This window comes from Miscanthus floridulus, chromosome 10, assembly GCF_019320115.1.
Source record: "Miscanthus floridulus cultivar M001 chromosome 10, ASM1932011v1, whole genome shotgun sequence".
Taxonomy (NCBI): Eukaryota; Viridiplantae; Streptophyta; class Magnoliopsida; order Poales; family Poaceae; genus Miscanthus; species Miscanthus floridulus.
The window spans coordinates 105,691,610-105,714,094 of NC_089589.1; the positions used below are offsets into that span (position 1 = coordinate 105,691,610).

Here is a 22,485-nt window from a genome sequence, read left to right on the forward strand (position 1 = left end):
GCCCGCAAGAAGCTTGTGCGGTGCTCCAAAGAAGAGCTTTGTGAGGGTCATTGTGCTCGCCCCACAGGAGCCACGAAGAGCAACTCTAGTTGAGCGTGTCATTGAGCTACCCTCACTTTTGGGGTAGGTTCTTGCGGTGCCCGACGTGCGGGCTTGGTGAGTGATGCCAATTAGCCGCCGAACCACCAAGTGAGTGGTCGACACAACAGGGACGTAGCGTGTTGGCAAGCACGTGAACCTCAGGACAAAATCACCGTGTCAACATTGTTCTTCCCATTGGTTTGCAATCCCCTTACACAAGCTTGTAATTACTTTCATATACATTGTGCTTGTGTAGTTGCTCTTGTAATTAGTTAGCTTGTGTAGCTCACTAGTTACCTTCTTGCTTGTGTAGCATAGAAGTAGCTCCCTTGCGTGGCTAATTTGGTTTGTGTAACCTTGTTAGTCACATTGCTTAGTTTGTGTAGCTAAGTATTTGTGCTCTCTAATTTGGCATTGGTTGCCTTGTTATTGAGCATTGCTAGTGAGCTTAGCAGCTTTGTGCTTTTGCTTACAAGAATTGTGTAGGAGCTCTCCGGTGTGTAAAATACTAGTGGCATAGGTTTGTGTGACCTTGCTCCTAGAATTGGATAGGTGAGCTCTTGCTAGCCCGACACCTTTGTTGCCTAATTAGGATATTTATAAGGTTCTTGTGAACTTCGATAGAGGGGTGTAGGCTTGGCTTGACCAATTGTTTTAATTCCGCATTTATTTTGGTTAGCCGGCGCGATTAAATTTAGAAAGGACTATTCACCCCCCTCTAGTCTGCCATCTCGACCTTATAGTATGGCAGGGTAGGGTCCTCGATATTGCAGTTGAGTTGAGTGCCTTACCTTATCTGCTTCGCCTGCTCCCCAGGCCCACACCGAGCGGGCATCCCCGGTCAGTCGTTCCCAGTCATCTCCGACCGTGTCGGTCGGGAAAGAGCAACGAGCAGAGGTTCGACATATCCTTGGTTGGAGAAAGGGGTTGGGTGAGGCAGAGCCCACGACCCAGAGGTCAGGCGAGGCAGGGCATACCCCCAAAGGTCAGAGGTGTCGGTCGGGGATCGGATCGTGGTCTTGGCCTGTTAGTGTGTATCTGGGCCGGCCCAGGCGTGTGCTGTCGTTGCGCCGCCTGTTGGGATGAGTTTTGTAGGGAAGCGGGTCCATTAGGGCCCCTAGATTTATGAACCCAATAGGAGCCCTATTCTCCTTTGGGACTTCTGTGAAGTCATGAAGGGGCTGTTATTGGAACTTCTGTGTTTTCCCCCATGTCCATTCTGACCGCAACCTATGCGGACTCTTGCGTCTCTTCTGATCGGGGTGTTCGCCCTTGTCTGTTCTGACCGCAACCTGTGTGGTCGGCTGGACTCCTGAGTCATGGTCAGATGGCCTGAGCCCCCGTGCCCCGTTAGGCTCGGTAGGGGTCGGTCGAGTTTTGTGTGTCACCCCGTCCATGGTTTCCGCAACTGGAGGGGTTGAGCTAATGTCCCTTGCCTCAATGGCTCGAGTGACGCACTCGGTGAGCTCACTAACGGGTATGTCCGAGTGGAATCCGGGTCTGTCATTCATAATGGGGTCGGCATAGACCTCATGTGGCATTCCACTACTCCTTAACCCGCCTCCCGGTAGATGCTCGAGCCATTCCAGAGATCGACTCAGGTGGCCCGCTGGCCTCCCCTTGATGGAGATTCTATGGGCATGGCTCGAGGTCAGGATCAAATGAGAAGGTCAAGATGACCCTATCCACTTCTGAGCAGATTGGGCAAAGGCCGCTGGGGCTCATCTGTGTTTTCTCCCCTGGCTTTGTTTGATGTGAGGTGGCCTCGAGCCCTTCGTGGGCCGACCTTCGAACCCTGGTCGGTCGCCGCTCATATCGAATAAGACGACTACCACTTCATGATGCGACGCGAAGCGTTGTGATGCAACAATTGCATATGCAATGCTTGGATGTATGTGATGAATGTATGGATGAATGTATGGTTGCATACATGAGAATGGATGAATGTATGAATGCATGCATGAGAATGGATGAATGAATGATCATGCACTGGAAAAGTACAATGGGGGTTGGTAAAGTTACCTCAATGGCTCGAGTGACGGGTTCGGGGAGCTCCTATCGGATATGTTCGGGTGGAATTCAGGCCCGTCGTTCGTGACGAAGTTGGCATAACCCACATGGGGCATCCCACTGCTCCTTACCTATCTCTCTACAGCTGCCTGAGCCATCCGATTGACTCAGGTGACCCGCTAGCCTCTCCTCGATGGAGATTCCATCAGTGGGCTAGAGACGGTCAAAGCGGCTATCAGTCGGAGCATGGAAGCGCTAGCCTAGTCCCTTGAGGATAGATGCGCTGTCGATGGAGAGCTCGACCAGCTTCGCAACGTTGTGAGGTGGTGGTCTTTGAGGTGCTCGGGTCTGGACCGAGCACCAGTACGCCTGTCCCGAATGAAGTTCGGGCGCTCATCTCTGATGGCATGTTCTACGGGACATCGGGGGTGCTAACCTCGGTGGTGACACACCACCCTGATCTAGACTTCACGGCCATAGGTGGTCGTTGAGCAGGTCACCGTGCAGTGGGTGATGGAGGCTTGTCGTTCGACCGTGGCCACAGGTGTGCGCCGAGAAGACGTCGTCCAGCCTACAGAGGCAGAGGAGGCTAGGTCGGAGGCGAGTGTCATCCTGCCCCCAACTGAGCTAAACGTCATTCCTACCGCAGCCGAGCCGAGCACCATCGTCCTCGCCAATCGCATCGTCAGCCGACGCAGCCGGGGGGCCATAATGGAATTAGAGTAGAAATAGTCAGTTTATGTAAAAGATGAACTTGTGGGGGAGCCCCCGTGTGAACAGTTTTACATTCGTGAATATTTTAAGTTCATTTTGTGATGAAATAACTCATGAGAGGAAGCTTGTCCTGTTCGCCCTTGTTTTTACCCTTGCGTAGCTTTGTTTTTTGACCTTTCTTTTTTCGTACCTACCCGTTGACCCGTAGGCTGCAACCCTAGGAACCCGGGTGTGGCCCACGAGGCTCAGCTACTCATAACCGTAGGTCATGGTGGGGTGTGATCGGTCAGGAGGTTAAAGCGCAAGTTACGTAGGGTAATCAAAGGAACAGAATGCCCTTTCATTTGGGCGACGCCCTTTCGTTTGGGCGAAAAGTATTACTACATGATAGTAAAAAAGGAGGGTGGTATCGCACCCCCATGGGGCCCCTGAGCGACCTAGGCCGAGAGTGCTCGGGCTAGGGCATTGTAGGTGCAAACGTTGAATGGAAATAAGCGGTGAGACTGAGCTTTAGGGAAAGAAACAACGTAACTATTTGGTGTTCCATGTGTTGGTGAGAACATTGCTGTTGTCGTCCTTCAGCCGGTAGGCGCCCATTTGGATCACCTCGGCCACCGCATATGGTCCTTCCCATGGTGGAGAGAGCTTATGTTTGTCCTTAGTGGACTAGGTTCTCCTGAGTATGAGATCACCGACCTCGAGGATCCACCCCTAATTTTTCTTTCATGGTACCTATGGAGAGTTTGCTAATAACGAGCGGAGCGGATGATGGTCGTCTCACGAGCCTCCTCGAGTAGGTCAACCGTGTCCTGCTGAGCCTCCGTGGCTTGATCTCGGTCGAAGGCCTTTACTCTTGGGGCGCTGTCATCGAGGTCGGATGGCAACACTACTTTGGCTCCGTATGCCAGGAAGAAAGGGTTGAATCCCGTGGACCGGTTTGGGGTCGTTCTTAAGCTCCAGAGGATCGCTGGGACCTCTACAACCCATCACTCGGCATACTTTTTAAGTCGATCAAAAATGCAGGGCTTGAGTCCTTGGAGGACCATGCCATTGGCCCACTCGACCTGACTGTTAGTACGCGTGTGTCCGATCGAGGACCAATCGATCCTAATGCCTTATCCGTCATAGAAGTCCAAGAACTTCTTCCCAGTGAAGTTTGTTCCGTGGTCGGTGATGATACAGTTAGGGAAACCAAACCGATAAATGATGTTGAGGAATAACTTGACCACCTCTTTCGAGCGGATATTGGTGATGGGCTTCGCCTCTATCCACTTGGTGAACTTGTCCACTACTACGCGTAGGTGTGTGAAGCCACCTACGGCCTTTTTGAGGGGTCCGACCATGTCGAGGCCCCAGACAGCGAATGGCCAGGTGATGTGGATGGTCTGAAGCTCCTACGCTGGTAGGTGAGTTTGCCGAGTGTAGAACTAGCATCCTTCACACCTGTGGACCACCTCCTCTGCGTCTCGGAGTGCAGTGGGCTAGTAGAAACTTTGGTGAAAGGCTTTCCTGACCAGCGACCTTAGGGCCACGTGAAGTCTGTAGATTCCAGTGTGGACCTCGAGGAGCAGCTATTTCCCCTGGTCGGTTGGGATGCACTTCATGAGTACTCCCAACAGACTCTGTTTGTAAAGCTCATCACCGATGGCGATGAACGTCTTGGCGTGTCGAGCGATTCGTCATGCTTCAGTCCTTTCTGGTGGGAGAACCTCCTTGAGGAGGTAGGCGAGCAGTGGTTCTCTCTAGTCGGTCGGATCGAGTGCCATCACGACGATGTTGCCAGGGGACGTTGCCATGGAGGCGCCAAGGTCAGAGCCCCCGAGCACTTGGTCGGGGTCGGGGCATGTCGGGGGGTCGGAGCCCCCGAGTGCCATATTGGTGTTGGAGTGCATTTAGGTTGGATCCTCCAAAATGTGGGTAGACGGCTCATGGAGATCGTTGATGAAGACCCGATCTAGAGACGGAACCCGCCTGGCAGCCAATTTCATGAGGAAGTCGGCGGCATCATTGTCCTTTCAGGGACATGATGCAATTTGATCCCTCGAAACTTGTCCTCGAGCTTGCGCACCTCCTGGCAGTATGCTGCCATGAGAGGGCTCTTGTAGGAGGACTCCTTCATGACTTGGTCGATGACCAAATCTGAGTCGCCGTGGACATACAGCCACATGGCGTTGAGCTCGACGGTGATGCGTAGTCCATTGATGAGGGCTTCGTACTCCGTGGCATTGTTTGAGGCTAAAAAATGGAGACAGATCACGTAGCGGAGCCTGCTCCCATCTAGGGAGATCAGAACCACTCTAGCCCCCAAACTAGGCGCCATGACCGACCCATCGAAGTACATCATCCAGTACTCGTGGGTGACGTCCGGGGTCAAGAGCTGGACTTCCGTCCATTTGGCGATGAAGTCGGCGAGAGCCTGAGACTTAATAGCAGTGCAAGGGATATACCTGATGTCGTGGCCCATGAGCTCAAGAGCCCATTTGGAGATTCATCCCGCAGCATCATAGTTGTGGACGATGTCTCCCAGTGGTTACGAAGTGACGACGATGACTTCGTGATCAGTGAAGTAGTGCAGGAGCTTCTGTGTCACCATCAAAACGGCATATAGAAGCTTCTAGACCTAGGGGTAGTGAACCTTGGAGTCAGCGAGTGCCTCACCGACAAAGTACACCGGTCATTGGACCTTCAGGGGGTGTCTTGGCTCCTCCCTCTCGACGATGAGGGCGGCACTCACAACATGGTTGCTTGCCGCGATGTAGAGGAGGTGGGATTCTCCCCGTTCGGGAGCGACGAGGATTGGGGCCGATGTTAGTGATGCTTTGAGGCTTTCTAAAGCCTGCTGTGCCTCCTCTGTCTAGACGAATACATCTGTCTTCTTGAGAAGTTTGTAGAGAGGCATCCCCCGTTCACCTAGTCGGGATATGAACCGGCTCAGGGCGTCCAGATAGCTAGTGAGTCTTTGTACGCCCTTGATGTTGCGTATAGGGCCCATGTTGCAGATGGCCATGATTTTTTTGGGGTTGGCTTCGATGCCATGCTCGAACATGATGTATCCGAGCAGCTTCCCCTTCGGAACCCCAAAAACACATTTTTCAGGATTCAATTTAACGCTGAACCTTCGGAGGTTCACAAATGTGGCGGCCAAGTTTGCGATTAGGTCTCTAGCTTGAGCTGTTTTCACCACTATGTCATCAACATAAATGGCGATCGTTGGTTTTGGCCGTTCGACTTGGTCAGGTTGGTTGGGCGGGTCGATTTGGTTGGTGAAGCATCACTGCATGCACCATTGATAGGTGGTGCCAGCGTTCTTTAGACCGAAAGGCATGGTTATGTAACAGTATGAACCATACGGGGTGATGAAAGAAGTCTCGATCTAATCGGGTTCTTTCATCACGATCTGGTGGTAGCTTGAATAGGCATCTAGAAAAGAGAGGATTTCACATCCTGAGGTGGAGTCGACTATCTGGTCTATGCGTGGCAAAGGAAAATGGTCCTTCGGACATGCCTTGTTGAGGCCAGTATAATCAACACACATTCTCCATTTCCCATTCTTCTTTTTCACAAGAATAGGATTAGCTAGCCAGTCGGAGTGGTATACCTCTTTGACGAATCTGACTGCCAAAAGTTTGGCGATTTCCTCGCCTATGGCCCTGCGCCTCTAATCGTCAAAGCGACGCAGGCGTTGCTTGGCGGGCTTTGAGCCCGGGATGACGCGTAGTGTGTGCTCGGTGACCTCTCTCGGTATGCCCAGCATGTCGGAAGGCTTCCACGCGAAGACATCATGATTTGCGCGTAGGAAGTTGGCGAGCTCGCTTTCCTATTTGGCCGGGAGCTTGGTCCCGACCCGAACCGTCTTGGTCGGGTCGGTGGGGTTGATCTCCAGCGCCTTGGTTTCCTCGGTTGGATGGAAGGCACTTGAGGAGGTCGGCTCACTGCAGTCGGGGACTGCTGGAGTCGCTGAATTCCCGAGCTCTGGGAGCTTGGTGGAGTTGATGACGGCAGTGGTGAGCTCATAATGCTCGCGATCGCACGTGTAGGCGTGCGAAAAGGTGCTACCCACGGTGATGACGTCGTTCGGTCCCGACATCTTTAGCTTGAGGTAGGTGTAGTTGGGGATCGCCATGAACTTGGCGTAACATGGCCGCCCCAAGATGGCATGGTAGGATCCCGGAAAGTCCACCACCTCGAAGGTCAGGATGTAACACCCTAAAAATTTATTATAATTTAGTAATTAAATTTGAGCATTTAATTAATTTTTATTCATTTTAAACTAGGTTAAATAATAATTTTTGGCAAATTAAAATTTACTATAAGATTTAGTAACATGATTGCTGCATTCATGCTGAGGCATTTTGGTTTTTGTCTGAGTGTAGTGTTAGAGTTGAGTGGCTTTGAATTCAAATCTAGTTTGAATTTGGAGCAAGTTTGTAAAAACTAGAAAATGAAAAAGTTTCTATTTTCTTTTCTTTACCCGCACCCCATTCTGGCCCAGGGCCATTGGTGGCCCAGCCCCGCGCCTCCCTTCCCACCTCCTAATTCACCACGTGGCCTGGTAGCGCGGCCTGCTCGGCGGCCCGCTCTAGCGCCGTCTCTCCACCACACGCGCGCACGCGCACCACATCCTAGCTCGGCGCATCATCGGCCCAGGCAAAGGCCTACTCCGAGCCTGCATCCGTGCACTTGCCGATCCCCCTCTCCACTCAATGCATCATGGGATCTGCATGTTAGTCCCTCCCTTCCCCTTTCTTCTTCGCTGTCCGATGATGGCACTTGCCATCCATGGTCGCCCGCCGCTCCCCTGAGCCAGCCAAGGCAGGCGTTCAAATCCCAGCATTGATGCTGTGCAATTGATGCCGCGCCTGTTTCCCCATCTGTCGTGCCCCCACTTGCCTATAAGACCCACTGTCGAGCCCCTCCCTCTCTTTCCGCTCACCACCCGAGCTCGCACCGCCGCCCCCTAATTCGCTGCTCCAGTGCTCGCTCATCGACAAGGTCATACTCAGGAGCTTCATCATGCCTCGTCGCGACCATAGGTACCTTTTCTTCGTGATTTAGTCATGGTTTGGCATTCCCGAGCTCACCGGCAGTGGTTTCTCTCTCCAGCTCACCGTTGCCGTCGACCAGACCCTTCGGAGCCTTCTCGGACTCCACAAATATCTTCCTCGGACCCACGGTGAGCCCATCGACCTCCCCGTCATATCGGCCTTGAGCTTAGTAGCTTGGAGTGCCGCTTAGGGGAGCTCCCGTTCATCCTAGCCATGGTGCCGCCGTGGGAGCCGTCGTCTTGACGTGCTTCCCATCCTTGTTTTGTACCCTACTGAGTTCGCATGGTCCCGCTCTTCATTTCTATGCATTCGGTTTGGATCGAGGTGGCCAGAACCACAACCCTGGCATCCGCCGCCGTGGTTGGCTCATCGACGTCAATGGCGCCGCCGTCTCTGGAACAGTGTGGCCAGGGGAAAGTTCCCCCTTTCCTCTATGCCGTCCATTCCTTGATCAGCGGCCAAGATCGCATACCCCTTCGGGGTTTATAACCGGTCCACCGGTTGGACCATGGACACGGTCCACAGCACTAGCTCACTGCGCCCACCGCACACGTGGTGCACCGAGCCAGCCAGTGTATGCCACATTGCGCCCAGCCAGCGGCAACACGGTCAACCCTCGATCAACCAAGCGTATTTTGTAGTTTAGCCCCTATGTTTTCCAGAAATGAACCCGCAGTCCAACCTTAGTTCAAAATCATTTCTTTTCAGTCCCTATGGTTTGGGATGCATTTTGGATAGATGCTGCAATGCTCAACATAAAATATTTGTTAAACATGACTAAAGGTATTATGCAATATGTTAAAATGGAGCTTTTTAGCAAGAATTAGGGGGCTAGAGTACTTGGTTGAGTGCTCTGGAGCCTCTCCATAAGGACTTAATCCTAAAGCAGCCACCCAGGAGGTTTCGTACAACCCCAAGTGTCAAATGGCTCTGACTTTAACCTGTTAACTAGATTGTACTAGATCATTTGTAGCTTTCCGTAAGGCAAGAGGGGGCACTAGTTGGTATGATTCTTTTCCTGCTACGGTGTGTAGCGTGCTGCGACCATGAGTGCCACCCCTAGAGGAGGGCCACATACGGCTAGATGGCTGAAACCTTAGCAGCTACGACCTATTAGTGCGACTAGCGAAGGGTTACGTAGTGAAACCCTGCCACACTTCCTAGGTAGAGGTGATGTGGGCTTGGCAAACCCCGGCATTGGATATACTTGTAAGCATGGTACACTTACACTTGTTTGACATTCAATGAAAATCCTGGATGGGTAATAGATAATGCATATGAAGAGTTTCCAGAGGATGTCCAGGATTACTAGGGTGATGTCCCCTAGTTGGAGTCCCTGTGGCGTTTTGGGCTTAGTCTTCTACTCTATGTAATAATGTTGCCGGTGAGCAAGACTTATGATAACTATGTGATTAAATATGCGTTGTAATAAAGTACTTTACTTTGATATTATTGCAATTTGAGATTATATGTGTGTTTGGACATCCTGAGCGCACATATATGAGCACTTAGTTTTGTTATGCAAAATTGGGTGCGGCAAATTGGTATCAGAGCTATAACTGACTGTAGGACGATCAACCTAGTTAGAAATGGATGTCTTTAGGATCACATTATCTTTATTTTGTTACTTCTAATTTACTATAATTTTTTTCTTATATTCTGTCTATTATCTATTGCAAAAATTATCTTATTCTAATTCTCAACCTTTTCATTTTTATAGATGGCCCGCACCAAGCTGACAACCCGCAAGTGTACCATTGTAATGCCAACAAGGAGGACTAGGTTCATTCTTGGCAAGCGCATTCCTCCACACCTAGTTGAGGCATTGAGGAACATGGCAGAGGAGCCCTAGGAGGAACTGCCTGTGGAGGTGCCCATAGAGGAACCTCTGGAGGACATGTTGGATGATGAAACTATGGATGAGGAGACTGAAGAGGGGCCCATGTATGAGGAGCCTATGGAGATAGAAGAATCTGAGGTGGAGCCCATGGAGGAAGATGAATAGGGGGGTCAGGATGGAGCTGGTGATCCTGAGGATGGTGATGCTTCTGACAACTCTGATTCCGATGATGGGGGTAATGATGGTGGTGATGATGGAGATGGTGGAGATGATGGTGATGACAGTGGAGATGATGGTGATGATGGTGATAGAGATGGAGGAGACGGTGGAGATGATGGTGATGACTACTATGCCGCACTACTAGCTAAGGGGTGGACCATGGAGATCCACTATGATTTGTAGGGTGATGCCTACTACCACCCAAAGCTTCTCTCCCTTGTACGTTTTGCTACCACACCAGGTGCACCGTGCTGTACTGGATGGAGCATTGGACCCACCTCGACTACACCGGCTTCTGGGAGATAGATGTGTACATCCGCGAAGGGAGTCGGGTGCACTACATCCATCATGCTATCACTGCATGGCTCGCACGTGCAGCCGCCATTCAAGATGCTGCTCGACAGGCGTTGGTGGTCAATCGTGACCGCCACTTCGATGACATTGCATGGGAGGAGGATCGTTATTTTCCCTGCTGTCGGAGTTTCCAATCCACCTGTAACATCGCTGCACCACTTGGGGAGGAGAACCATAGGCTTAGGCCTACCCTAGTGAGCTTGGCCCAGATCTACACTGACTTGGATCAAACCTTGGATGAGCTAGATGTCATGGGGAAGGCATACCTGCAGCTTGCCCTTAAGAATGGTACATTGAAGCAGCAGCAAGGTGGTCCTGATGTGGAGACGCCAAGAATTCCTACTGAATCGCCCCCAAGGAACAGAGGAGGCTATGGAGACCCCAACACCAGCACCAACATCGACCCATAAGAGGATTTCCCACAAATATGTAATAAACACGCATAGATATGCGAGAGTGTGTTTAGTTTCTTTTCTTTTCAATGGTTGAACAATTGTCACTTGAGTGGTTGGATGATTGTCATGATGGATAATGTTTGATTTGGATTTTTATCATGATTGTGGTGACTTGTGGGCATGTCCACAGTCATTTAGTTTAAGACTAAGGCTTAAGGAGGATATGAATAAATAGTTGGGTTTCTCTTTACCTTTCTCTCGGTTCTATATCATTTTGAGCAGTCCACATTTATCAGTTCATATCTCATGTTCTAGATGTTCAATGGTCATGAAAATTTTATGGAGATAAGTAGACTTCTGCATCTTTCTTTTGGCTCTGGTATCACATAAATACCTATTACGAATTGTGAGATACAGCTGTTGAAAGTTGATGTTTCTGTGCTGTCAGAAATCTAGAGCAGTACTGCTTGTCATCTGTTTTTGCCTGATTAAACATCAGAATCTGAGAATGTGTTCTAAATGAAAGTTGTAGATAATTTCATAAGCTTTCCATAAAGATAAAATTGGAATTCAGATGATAAATAGAGAGTGAGATATGCTCATTTTACTGTACTACTGTCTGTCCAACTCGCCGGAAAAGCTCAGAACAATTATCTTCTTGTATACCCTATATATATCTTGTCCTTGATCTTGTGATACCTACTCTTATTAGGCCAATATCTCTTAAAGGTTATATATTTTGGATATATGAGACTTATATGATGTATCTACAGATGGTGAACACCAGGAGGAACAACCAAGGAGGCGAGGACTTGCTGCCACCCCCCTATCACTATGGAGCAACTGATGATGATGCAAACTCAATTGCTTCAGCAAATGGCTCAGAACATGCAGAATAATGGGAATGGAAATGGGAATGCACCCCTCAAGTTGGAGACAAGAGGGGAGAGTTTCTGAAGGGACATCTGCCTGTCTTCAAGCATTCCACTGACCCTCTCCAAGCTGATGACTGGTTATGTGTAGTTGAGAGGCAACTTGAGATTGCACAATGTGATGACAGGGAAAAAGTGTTATATGCAGCTGGGCAACTGCAGGGGGCTGCACTTGACTGGTGGGAGTCATTCCGCTTTGGCCGTACTAAAGCTAACCCCATAACTTGGCTAGAATTTTGCAATGCTTTCCGCTCTCACCATGTTCTTGTTGGGTTGATGAAGCTGAAAAGAAGGAATTCCTTGCTCTCAAACAGGGAGGCATGACCGTGGCTAAGTATCATGACAAATTCATACAACTATCATGGTACGCACCTACTGAAGTGGAAGATGATGAAAAGAGGCAGGAGCTGTTCATGGAAGGTGTGAATGATGGTCTCCAGTACCAACTGTTGTCCCATACCTTTGCTAGTTTTTAGCAGCTAGTGGACAAGGCCTTGGTTGTAGAGAATAAGCGTCATCAAATGGAGGACAAGAGGAAATTCCAGGGGCAACAGTTTGGGAGCAACACTCGTGTTCGCACTATTCCTCAGCAAGCTTACCCACAGCAGCGCTATCAAGGTCAGTCCAGTCTGATCAACCGCAACCAGCAGCCATAGCATGCACAACAGCAGCAGTACAGGGCACCAGTTCAGCATCAGCAGCAAGCTAACAATGTTCCTGTGAACGGCAATGTTCCTAATTGCTATGTGAACGTGTAGAGAACACACGACTGCAACTTGTATGGCCCAATCTTCATGGTGGAGCATAAGTAAACTTGATAACTATCATTGCATGACCTGATGGAGAGGAAGCGCACCACGAGATCTTGCACCCGCGACGAACTGCCGAGACATCCACCCTTCCATGCGCCGACAAAACCAGTCCACGCAATCACGCCATATAGACATGAAGGCACGAACTGGGTGAACCGAAGTTCGGTGTTCTACAACCCCCTCAGGAGTCAAAAGAACGAATGTTGCAAAGCACTCATGCCTTACCAAAGATTCCAAATATTCTCTCCATGAGAGGAGAAACACACACACAAGGTGGCTGTATTTTAACCAAAAGAGACTCTTACATAGAAGGATTACATGGGTATTTATACAATGACGAAAAGTATGCGAAAAGTTGACACTTAATCTGGGTGCTAACCACCATACCAAAGGTCCTCTTTACTTTTGGCTAACTGAAGTGGGAACTCAAGCAATCTCTTCAATTCTCGCGCAGGTGCTGGGCTGCATATGCACCTTCCACTAAAACGATCATAACTCTTAGCTCGGAAGTCCAAAAGATGCACCGTTTGTTGCCGTGGAAACTAGACTTCAATATCTTTCTGTTGATATGGAATAAGGATGCAGAAACGTGGCCCAGTTTTGCAGGTATAGCTGTAACAAACTGTTGAATCATAGTTGAGGTTGAGTTATCCTTGTCCACATCATTCTCTCTCCCTTCGAAACGAGTCGTCCTTGACTCGTGCTCGTAGCATCAACATTGGACGAACATTATTGGAAACTTGACTCAAGAAAGAACAAAAAAAACAAGACTTGACGACGCAAGATAACTACAAACTCGAGCGCAAACTGAGAACAACTCCATATAGTGAGAACCAAACCATCGAATTGACCCGACGCAATGAGAGGAAACCAATGTTTAAATCTCTCAAGGCACCCTATCAGCATTCTAACTTGACTCAACACTATCTAGGAATTGAATACCAATCTGCGAAGGAAGCTTGTAAGGATAATTAGCTCACACCATGACAACCAAGGCTCTGAATACCAAATGATGTGTGAACGTGTAGAGAACACACGACTGCAACTTGTATGGCCCAATCTTCATGGTGGAGCATAAGTAAACTTGATAACTATCGTTGCATGACCTGATGGAGAGGTAGTGCACCACGAGATCTTGCACCCGTGACGAACTGCCGAGACATCCACCCTTCCATGCGCCGACAAAACCAGTCCACGCAATCACGCCATATAGACATGAAGGCACGAACTGGGTGAACCGAAGTTCGGTGTTCTACAACCCCCTCAGGAGTCGAAAGAACGAAAGTTGCAAAGCACTCATGCCTTACCAAAGATTCCAAATATTCTCTCCATGAGAGGAGAAACACACACACAAGGTGGCTGTATTTTAACCAAAAGAGACTCTTACATAGAAGGATTACATGGGTATTTATACAATGACGAAAAGTATGCGAAAAGTTGACACTTAATCTGGGTGCTAACCACCATACCAAAGGTCCTCTTTACTTTTGGCTAACTGAAGTGGGAACTCAAGCAATCTCTTCAATTCTCGCGCAGGTGCTGGGCTGCATATGCACCTTCCACTAAAACGATCATAACTCTTAGCTCGGAAGTCCAAAAGATGCACCGTTTGTTGTGTTGGAAACTAGACTTCAATATCTTTCTGTTGATATGGAATAAGGATGCAGAAATGTGGCCTAGTTTTGCAGGTATAGCTGTAACAAACTATTGAATCATAGTTGAGGTTGAGTTATCCTTGTCCACATCACTAATGCTCCACCAAAGAATGGTGCACCAAAGGCGCCAAATGCAGTCAATGACAAGAGATGCTTCAACTATGGAGAACCAGGACATTACTCCCACAGATGTCCTAAGAAGACGGCTAATATGCAGCAAAATTATGTCCGTGGAAAGGTTAATCATGTGACTGCAGAGACAGCTCAGGAGGCACCTGATGTGGTGATCGGTATGTTTCCGGTCAACTCAAACTCAACTACAGTTCTTTTCAATTCTGGTGCTTCGCATTCCTTCATAGCATATACTTTCATAAAGAAGCATGGTATTCCCGTATGTGTTATGAAGAAACCCATGTTAGTAAACTCATCTAGAGGGGAAATGAAAGCAAATTGGATATGCTTAGCTGCTAGTCTCATCATAAGGGGGTAGAATTTCAAGCCAACCTTGTAGTCATAGACTCATCTGAAATCGATGTTATCTTGGGTATGGATTGGTTGAGGTCCTAGAAGGCAGTTATAAATTGTGGGAATAGTTCCATGAATCTAACCACTCCATCTAGAGAGAAAGTTGAGTATGTAGCAACATAGCCAGCCTCGAAAATCTATTGGGTTAATCAATTGACGGGCACAACCATAGAGGATATACGGATAGTAAATGAGTATCCAGATGTCTTCCCTAATGAGTTACCAGGTATGCCACCTGAATGAGATATTGAGTTTATAATTGAACTTTTACCTAGAACTGTACCCATAGCTAAGAGACCTTATAGAATGGGAGTGAATGAATTAGCGGAACTTAAGAAACAAATAAAGGAACTGCTAGATAAGGGTTATGTCCAACCTAGTTCTTCACCTTGGGGAGCACCAGTATTGTTTGTAGAGAAGAAAGATGGTACACAAAGAATGTGCATAGATTATAGATCACTTGATGAGGTCACTATTAAGAACAAGTATCCACTACCTAGAATCGATGACCTGTTTGACCAGTTGAAAGGAGCTTGTGTATTTTCTAAGATCGACCTCTGATATGGATACCATCAGTTGAGAATAAGACGTTCTAACATTCCCAAAACCGCTTTTGTGACCCAATATGGATTATATGAGTTCACAGTCATGTCTTTTGGTCTGACAAATGCACCTGCTTACTTCATGTATTTGATGAGCAAAGTATTCATGGAGTACCTTAACAAGTTTGTCGTTGTGTTTATTGATGATATATTAGTCTACTCTAAGAATGAAGAAGAACATGAGGAACATTTGAGGCTAGTATTGCAAAAGCTTAGAGAACATCAGCACTATGCTAAGTTTAGCAAATGTGAGTTCTGGCTAAAAGAAGTATCTTTCGTTGGCCACATAATCTCTAATGGAGGAGTAGTAGTAGATCCCAAGAAGGTTAGAGATGTGTTGAGTTAGAAGCCACCTCAGGATGTTAGTGAGATTCAGAGTTTCCTTGGTATGGCTAGGTACTATTGGAGATTCATCGAGGGATTCTCTAAGTTAGCCGAACCTATGACTGCCATGTTAGAGAAGAATGCCAAATTTGTATGGTCTAAGTAATGTCAGGATAGTTTTGAGGAGTTGAAAAAGAGACTGACTTCTGCCCCAGTGCTTGTCTTACTTGATCTTACCAAAAGCTTCTCTATCTATTGTGATGCCTCACGGCAAGGTCTAGGCTGCATTCTTATGCAAGAGGGTAGAGTTGTTGCCTACGCATCTAGACAACTGAGAAAACATGAGTTAAATTATCTGACTCATGATCTAGAGTTAGCGGCTATGGTACATGCTCTCAAGATTTGGAGGCATTACCTAATTGGTCACAAGAGTTTGAAGTATATATTTGCTCAGTCAGATCTGAATTTGAGGCAGCGTAGGTGGCTAGAGTTGATCAAGGATTACGACTTGGAAATACACTATCATCCGGGAAAAGCTAACGTTGTAGCAGATGCTTTGAGTAGGAAGAGTTATGTTAACATGGCCTATGCAACTAAATTACCTAGAGAGTTGTGGAGGAGTTCGAACACCAGAATTTGGGTATTGTGGCTAACACTATGGAGTTAGAGGTAGAACCTACTTTAGAACGAGAGTTTCATAAGGGATAGTTGAATGATGAGAAAATCAAAGATATTGCTGAACGTATAGTGATTGGTAAAGCCCTAGGTTTCCACATGGATGATCAAGGAACATTATGGTTTGGTAAAAGGATTTGTGTGCCAGAAGTGAAGTCTATTAGAGAGTCTATTTTGAGGGAAGCTCATGACTCTGCCTATTCTATACACCCGAGGAGTACTAAAATGTATCTTGATCTTAGAGAGAGATATTGGTGGATGGACTAAAGAGATACGTGGCTAAACATGTGGCCATATGTGATACGTGCCAAAGAGTAAAGGCAGAGCATCAGAGGCCAGCGGGTTTAGTTCAACCTATGAAGATACCTGAGTGGAAATGGAAAGAAGTTGGAATAGATTTTATAGTGGGATTACCCTGTACACAGAGGGGATATGACTCTATTTGGGTAATTGTAGACCATCTGACAAAAGTAGCACATTTCATTCCTATCAAGACAACTTACTCTGGTGCGAAGTTGGCAGAGCTATACATGGAAAGGATTGTATGTTTACATGGAGTACCGAAGAAGATTGTTTCAGATAGGGGTACACAGTTCACATCTTATTTTTGGCAGAAGTTGCATCGAGTCCATGGACACGAAGTTGAACTTTAGCTCAACTTATCATCCTCAGACAGATGGGCAGACCGAGAGAACAAATCAGATTTTAGAGGATATGATGAGAGCTTGTGCTTTACAGTATGGGACAAGTTGGGATAAGAGTTTACCCTATGCTGAATTCTCTTATAATAATAGCTACCAGAAAAGTCTTAAGATGGCACCATTTGAAGTGCTGTATGGCAGAAAGTGCAGGACACCACTGTTTTGGAATCAAACGGGGGAAAGTCAAGTCTTTGGACCAAAAGTTTTGCAACAGGCAGAGAAATAGGTACAAACAATAAGGCAACACTTGAAGGTCGCACAGTCTCGATAGAAAAGCTATGCGAACACCGGAAGGAGGGATTTGGTGTTTGAGATTGGTGATTTTGTTTATCTCAAAGTTTCACCTATGAGAGGAGTTAAGAGGTTTCATACTAAGGGAAAGTTGTCACCCAGGTATGTGGGACCCTTCAAGATCATCAACAAGAGAGAAGTTGCTTACTAGCTAGAATTACCAGAACAACTCTCAGGTGTTCATGATGTTTTCCATGTATCATAGCTTAAGAAATGTTTGAGGGTACCTAAGGAACAGTTACCTTTGGATGAACTGGATATCCAAGAGGATCTTTCTTACAAAGAATATCCAGTGAGAATTTTGGAAATAGCTAAGGGAATCACAAGGAGCAGGATTATAAGAATGTGTAAGGTTCAGTGAAATAGGCATTCTGTAGATGAGGCAACCTGGGAAAGAGATGATGATCTGAAATCTGACTATCCTAATCTTTTCGAATCATCCAAATCCCGGGGACGAGATTCATCTTAAGGTGGGTAGGTTTGTAACACCCTAAAAATTTATTATAATTTAGTAATTAAATTTGAGCATTTAATTAATTTTTATGCATTTTAAACTAGGTTAAATAATATTTTTGGCTAATTAAAATTTACTATAAGATTTAGTAACATGACTGTTGCATTCATGCTGAGGCATTTTGGTTTTTGTCTGAGCGTAGGGTTAGAGTTGAGTGGCTTTGAATTCAAATCTAGTTTGAATTTAGAGCAAGTTTGTAAAAACGAGAAAATGAAAAAAGTTTCAATTTTCTGTTCTTTACCCGCACCCCATTCCGGTGTAGGGCCGTTGGCAGCCCAGCCCCGTGCCTCCCTTCCCTCCTCCTGATTCGCACATGCGGCCCGGCAGCGTGGCCTGCTCGGTGGAACGCTCTAGCACCATCTCTTCACCGCACGCGCACGCACCGTGGCCCAGCTCGGCGCATTGTCAGCCCAGGCGAAGGCCTGCTCCACGCCCGCATCCGCACACTCACAGATCCCCCTTTCCACTCACTTTGTCATGGGACCCACATGTTAGTCGCTCCCTTCCCCTTCCTTCTTCGCCGTTTGGTGATGGCGCTTGCCATCCATGGCCACCCACCGCACCCCCAAGCAAGCCAAGGCAGGCGTTCCAATCCCACGTTGATGTAAGGCGATTGACGCCGTGCATGTTTCCCCTTCTGCTGTGCCCCCACTCACCTATAAGACCCATTAGCGAGCCCCTCCCCCTCTCTCTTTCCGGTCACCACCCGAGCTCGCACCGCCACCCCCTAATTCGCTGCTTTGGTTCTCGCTCGTCGACGAGGTCATACTCAGGAGCTTCGTCATGCCCTAGCACGACCATAGGTACCTTCTTCTTCACGATTTAGTCACGGGTTTGGTGTTACCGAGCTCACTGGCAACGGTTTCTCTCTCTAGCTCGCCATCACCATCGACCAGACCCTTTAGAGCCTTCCTAGATGCCGCGAACATTTCCCCTGGACCCGCGGTGAGCCCCTCGACCTCCCCATCCTGGTGGCCATGACTTTAGTGCCTTGGAGCGCCACTTAGGGGAGCTCTCGTTCATCCCAGCCAGGGCGCCATCGTGGGAGCCATCGTCTCGACGTGCTTCCTGTCCTTGTTTTGTACCCCGCTGAGTTCGCGTGGACCCGCTCTTCATTTCTATGCATTCAGTTTGTATCGAGGTGGCCGGAACCACAACCCCAGCATCCGCTGCCATGGTTGGCTCACCGGCATCAATGGTGCTGCCGTCGCTGGAACAGTGCGGCTAGGGGAACTTCCCCCTTTCCTCTATGCCGTCCGTTCCTTCATCAGCGGCCAAGATCGCGTACCCCTTCGGGGTTTATAACCGGTCCACCGGTTGGACTGTGGACACGGTCCATAGCGCCAACACATCGCGCCCACCGCACACGTGGTGCACTAGGCCAACCAGCGCACGCCATGTCGCACCCAGTCAGCAGCAACACAGTCAACCCATGGCCAGCCGAGCGCATTTTGCAGTTTAGCCCCTGCGTTTCTAGAAATCAACCCGCAGTCCAACCTTAGTTCAAAATCATTTATTTTTAGTCCTATTTTCTTCTGTTTTAGCCCCTGTACTTTTGGATAATGGTGCGCGCCGTCCAGAACATGTTACAATTCAGTTTTAACTCAAATCCAGTTTGTTTTATTTACAAGAATGCCACTGAAACCTTATTTCATGCATAACTTTTGCGTTTTAAGTCCGATTAGAGTGATTCTTTCGCTCATGAGTTCATAGTAGTACGTAGATTAGTTCTATAAGCTTTTTAGTCTCTGTTTCTACTTTTTGGTGTACTGTTCTAATAGAAGTCTATTTGTATGCATGTAATGATTGGATTGGATGCCTGATTGGTGGATTGGATCTCTTATAGAGGGTGAACAAGTTGAGTTTGCTGAGGAGCCAGCCGTCGATCAGTACCAAGAGGAGAACTTTGATTAAGGCAAGTGTAGCAAAGGCCCCTTGTACCTATGAACTCTACAATTCATATACATGCATGTATTTAAATTTGACTTACCTTTAAGGACTTTACCTAGATTACTATTTGTACCACATATCCTTGATACCTATGGTTTGGGATGCATTTTGGATAGATGCTGCAATGCTCAACATAAAATAATTGTTAAACATGACTAAAGGTATTATGCAATATGTTAAAATGGAGTTTTTAGCAACAATTAGGGGGCTAGAGTACTGGGTTGAGTGCTCTAGTGCCTCTCCATAAGGACTTAATCCTAAAGCGGCCACCCAGGAGGTTTCGTACAACCCCGAGTGTCAAATGGCTCTGACTTTAACCTGTTAACTAGATTATACTAGCTCGTTTGTAGCTTTCCGTTAGGCAAGAGGGGGCACTAGTTGGTATGTTTCTTTTCCTGCTAGGGTGTGTACCGTGCCGTGACCATGAGTGCCAACCCTAGAGGAGGGCCACATACGGCTAGATGGCTGAAACCTTAGCAGCTACGACCTGTTAGTGCGACTAGCGAAGGGTTACGTAGTGAAACCCTGCCACACTTCCTAGGTAGAGGTGATATGGGCTTTGCAAACCCTAGCATTGGGAATCCTGGCTCGGTAGGTAACGTTGTACAATTTCTGCAGAAATATTTAACCTGTTATAACAGCTGTGCTCACGGATACGAGCGATCTAGATCTTTCATGATTAGAGGTTACTATGGATGGTTGGGAGTTGACATAATCTAGAAATTCACTATTACCACTTGGGTTGGGTTTATTCACTAAAGTAGTGATTCAGGATGCTAAAACTTGACCAACTAAAATTGCTAACCACAGTCGAACCGTCTTTAGCCTTTGAGCCTCATAGATCCCTTTGATATACTTGTAAGCATGGTGCGCTTACACTTGTTTTACATTCAATGAAAATCCCAAATGGGTAACAGATAATGCATATGAAGAGTTTCCAGAGAATGTCCAGGATTACTTGGGTGATGTCCCCCGATTGGAGTCCCTGTGGCGTTTTGGGCTTAGTCTTCTACTCTATGTAATAATGTTGCCGATGAGCAAGACTTATGATAACTATGTGATGAAATATGCGATGTAATAAAGTACTTTACTTTGATATTATTGCAATTTGAGATTATATGTGTGTTTGGACATCCTGGACGCACATATATGAGCACTTGGTTTTGTTATGCAAAATTAGGTGCAACACAGGACCTCCGAGCGGAAGTTGGCTTGGTTACCAAACGTGACGGGAGGTCAATCTACCTGAGTGGGTACGCCTATGTCCCTGGAATCACACCGTGGAAGGGGGAGCTCACTAGGCGGAGCTCCGACCCAGGGATGCGCATGGCGTCGAGGGTGTCGACGTAGAGAAAGTTGAGGCCGCTGCCTCTGTCCATTAATTAGCACCTTGGTGAGGTACTTCTTGAGGACGATGGGGTTGATGACGAGCGGGTAGCGACCCGGTCGGGTGACGTGGGAAGGATGGTCTCTCTGATCAAAAGTGATCGGGGAGTCTGATCAGCTAATGAAAGAGGGGATGGCCGACTCAGCGGCGCATGCCTCTCTATAGCCTACCTTATGCTGGCGCTTGGAGTGGATGGCATTGGATCCCCCAAAGATCATGAGGCGTTCCTCAGGGTCGGGGAAGCCGTCTTCATCCTTGCCAGCCATGCCTCCCTTCCTGGCCATGTCCTCCTTGCCTTTCCCTTCCTTTGGCTTGCTGGCATGCCGCAAGAAGCGCTTGAGGAGCTCGCAGTCCTTGTAGAGGTGTTTGATGGGATAGGCATGGTTGGTGCACGGACTCTCCATGAGCCTATCAAAATGGTCAGGCTAGCCCTGCTGGGGCTGCTTGACAGCGTAGTCGGCTGTGATGACCAAAGCTGGGTTGGCCGGTCGGCGCTGATCCTTCTTATTCTTCTTGCCCTTTTGTGTGGAGGGACCCTCACCTTGGTCCTCACACTTGGACTTGCCCCTGTCCCGACCACTGCTGAAGACCGCCCCGACTGCCTCCTTGTTGGAGGCATGGTTTGTGGCGATGTCAAGCAGGTCGCGGGTGGTACGGGGCTTCACATAACCGAGCTTATGGATCAGGGACTTGCAGGTTGTCCCAGAAAGGAGCGCACTAACGACGTCCGTGTCGACGACTTTAGGAAGGGAGTTGCACTGCTTTGAGAACCCGTGGATATAATCCCATAGGGATTCATTGGGCTCCGACTGGTAGCTCTTAAGGTCCTAGGAATTCCCAGGACGGACATAGGTCCCCTGGAAATTTCCAACGAAGACCCTCTTGAGATTCACCCAGTCGCGGATGCTGTCGGGCGGAAGGAATTCGATCCATGCTCGAACATGCTCGCCCACGTAGATGGGGTGGTACCAGATGATGAAGTAATCATCATCCACTCCTCCGGCTCGGTAGGCGAGCCAGAAGTCTTCGAGCCATATACCGGGATCCGTCTCCTCGGTGTACCTATGATGTTGGTGGGCGGTCGGAAGCACTGTGGGAACGACGCTTTCTGGATGCGGCAACCGAAAGCCCATGGCTCTAGGCTGTTGGGGCTGGGGCTTCGATCGTTCAATCGGCTGCCATGCCTAGGGTGCGTGTCCCCGCACTCCTCGATGGTCAAGCCAGGGCCCACGCTGCCTGCTCTCGCCGCCACTTGATGGATGTCATCATCGTGCCGGGTGTGGCATCGATTGTTGGTGACGCTGTGAGCGTCATGGTTCGGCTTAGGCCATTCATGCATAGGTGGTCGGTGTGGAGCGGGCGCCGGGTTGGGCTGTGGTGCAGTCGCGGCTTCCTACCCCATGCCCGACAAATGCAGTGGTGAATGGACGAAGTGATTCAACTGGTGCGGCCCCAGTCC

The 22,485-nt window shown here is 48.3% G+C and overlaps 1 protein-coding gene across 1 annotated transcript; it reads right to left on the bottom strand.

The window, feature by feature from the left end:
* Window positions 1–4,789: 4,789 nt before the first annotated feature.
* Window positions 4,790–5,269, bottom strand: LOC136489202 (uncharacterized). The gene has a single exon (XM_066485908.1). The coding sequence runs from the start codon at window positions 5,267–5,269 to the stop codon at window positions 4,790–4,792; it is 480 nt and encodes a 159-aa protein (XP_066342005.1).
* Window positions 5,270–22,485: the final 17,216 nt, after the last annotated feature.